General features: G+C 40.4%; 1 protein-coding gene across 4 annotated transcripts in view; it reads left to right on the top strand.

Moving 5' to 3' along the window:
- LOC119573319 (1-acyl-sn-glycerol-3-phosphate acyltransferase epsilon-like) overlaps window positions 1-2,500 on the top strand; it is a 13,397-nt gene that overhangs the window by 733 nt on the left and 10,164 nt on the right. For 2 of the 4 annotated variants that reach the window (XM_037920495.1, XM_037920493.1), the window contains exon 2: window positions 2,362-2,500. This exon is cut by the window's right edge and continues 42 nt beyond it. In XM_037920495.1, the coding sequence (XP_037776423.1) occupies window positions 2,362-2,500 (139 nt within the window). Of the gene's footprint in view, window positions 1-412; window positions 572-2,361 lie in introns of those variants that run through there. The other 2 variants (XM_037920494.1, XM_037920498.1) reach the window with 2 other exon arrangements.

Genomic DNA, 2,500 nt, shown 5'->3' with positions numbered 1-2,500 from the left:
ACGAGAACCTCCTTCTACACTATCTCTACATCTCATACGAATCTTAAATCCCTCCCCCACACAATCCGCCGAGAAAACGACAAAACCCTCCCCCCTTAATTCGACCCATTAAACCTCGAAAACGAAGTCAAATTCCAAAAAGACCCGAGCCTCCCGACGCAGCGGGTCCTTCAGCTGTCCACGTGCGCGTCGGGACCAGCAACACCTTATTTTAACCAATTTCACTATTTCACATTAAAACGACGCCCAAAAAAAGACATACACCCACACAACGCATCTACATATACATCCACAAATTCTCCATGACGTAGAGATTGCAATAAGAGAGAGAGAGAGAGAAGGAAATAATAGGCGAATATGAGTTAATATAAAAGGTTAAAAAAAAAAAACACTCGTCGGCAACCGCCCGCCGTCAGGAGAGCAGACGACAACAACAAAGTGTGGTAGAGTGTGGTCGGGTCTACCACAGGGAAGGTGGTGGTGGTGGACGGAGACCGGTGCTTTTTTTTAAATAATTTTTTTTTTTTGAATTAAAGTTTATGACGAGGATGACGATCGTAGGAAAAGCCAGGTGCGTGTGCGTGGGCGTGGGCGTGTGCTGTAGAGAGAGGAGGAGGAGGAGGAGGAGGGAGATAGGTGTGAGCCTTGGCTTTTTGGTTGAACAGGATGTGTTCAAGTGACTAGATAAGATTAATGTTGTGTGTGTGTCTGTGTAATGTGTTCTTTTTTAACCTCCCTCTTGCCGTGCATGTGTGGTCACTTATGCTCTAATGGAGGGGTTATTGTGATTGTAGGGTTGTGTTGTTTTTGTCTTGAGATGGATATTTTTTCCCCTCTTTTTCGAAAGTGGGAAAACTTATGTAATGCTTTGGATATTTATAACTTTGAACTTGTTTGATGGTGTGTTTTATCAAGATCGAAGAGCATAGCAACAAGGCTATGCATTTTAAAAGGAAGGGTGCAAGGGAAATTAGGCTTTGAGGGATTTTTAAAAGTATTTTATATGTTAATCATGAACTTAGACTCAGAGTTAATAGTCATAATTAATAATTTGATTTTAATTATTAATACCAGGAATGGATCTTTCATTTTGGTATATTTTTCTTGATCACTGTGGAATAGCCATAGGCTGTGCATGAAATGTTTTACAACTGTTGGTAATTCTCTCCCCAACTCACCTCCAAAAACTTTATTCAACACTTTAAATTGCCGTGACTTGGTGTGGCCTACAGGCACTGCCTGAGGGGAAGGAGGGTTGATAGACAGGTTTGCCCCTCCACACCCTCAACAAACATTGTCTTCCCCTCGGTGCACATGGCAAGATAAAACTGAAACTTGTTAGCACGGAGGGGTGCTTTCTGTAATCTTTTTCTTTTAATTGTGGTATTACCATTTATGTTTGCAGATTATTTCTTGTACCAGTGACCACGAGCTTTTGATCTCTCTTTTGTCGTCCATTACAGGCAAAGTTTACCTTAATCTGTATGGCTCTGTATATCATTATACAGCTATGCTCTTCGATCTTGATAAACCATACCACCAACAAGCTCAAAGGTAAAAAATAACCAAAGCATTGTAAAAGTTTTTCTATTCTTGAAACAGGAAAGAAAATCCATCAAGAGACAAAACCAACATGACCCAACATACTCTACAATCCCGATAGCAATTAAAGAATAATGATTCAGTTTTGTCAAAAGTAGATATTAAAGTTGGTGGTGTGGATAACAATGACTCGGGGTAACCTTGTAAAGAGAGGGTATTTTAAGAACAGGTTCATACCATACAACCTATCAAATTTGGCAACAGTGGACTCCTATCCATATCCACTAACCATAACTTGTAATGTGAGTAGGTGGAACCAGTAAATGAGAGGAATAAAAATAGCTGAAAACTCCCATACCTTCCTTAAGAACTAACAACTGAGTGAGTTGGGAAAGATGGTTCCTTCACAAAACCCAGAGGTGGTAGAGTTAATGCCTTATCTGTGTTGTGATGTTACTTGCACAGATGTGTCATTCAGACATGTCTAGTTTCTGCCATGTAATAGAGATGTGGTTGAGAATTTATATTACAGTTGGAGAGTCAGGGGAAGGCAGCCACCCTTGAGGAAGTTTTTAGTAGGAAAAACTGTATCAATATCACATAATTTAACCCACAATTTCATTGGGATAGACTACCTCATGCCCTCTCCACCTAATGTGTTAAGTACTGGTACTGTCATTGTTGTAGACTATCACTGACTAAACCCACTAAACATCCCAAGGAATCCATCAATATTTTACCAAATTTTATGAATTTTAAGATGTGGACCTGTTGTAAAAAAATAACTGGAGGGGATACTTACTATACATTGCTTTCCAGATATGTGTTTGGCTCGGTAATCATGATTGGGGTGGCCCCAGAATACCTCGCAATATGGCTTGTGTGGCGAGGTGCTTCACTAGTATTCCCGTCCTGGATATACCAGTGGGGGGATGACAAACTCTATTCTCTCTATCAG

Source organism: Penaeus monodon, chromosome 5 (assembly GCF_015228065.2).
Source record: "Penaeus monodon isolate SGIC_2016 chromosome 5, NSTDA_Pmon_1, whole genome shotgun sequence".
Lineage (NCBI taxonomy): Eukaryota > Metazoa > Arthropoda > Malacostraca > Decapoda > Penaeidae > Penaeus > Penaeus monodon.
This window is presented reverse-complemented; position numbering and strand designations above follow the sequence as displayed.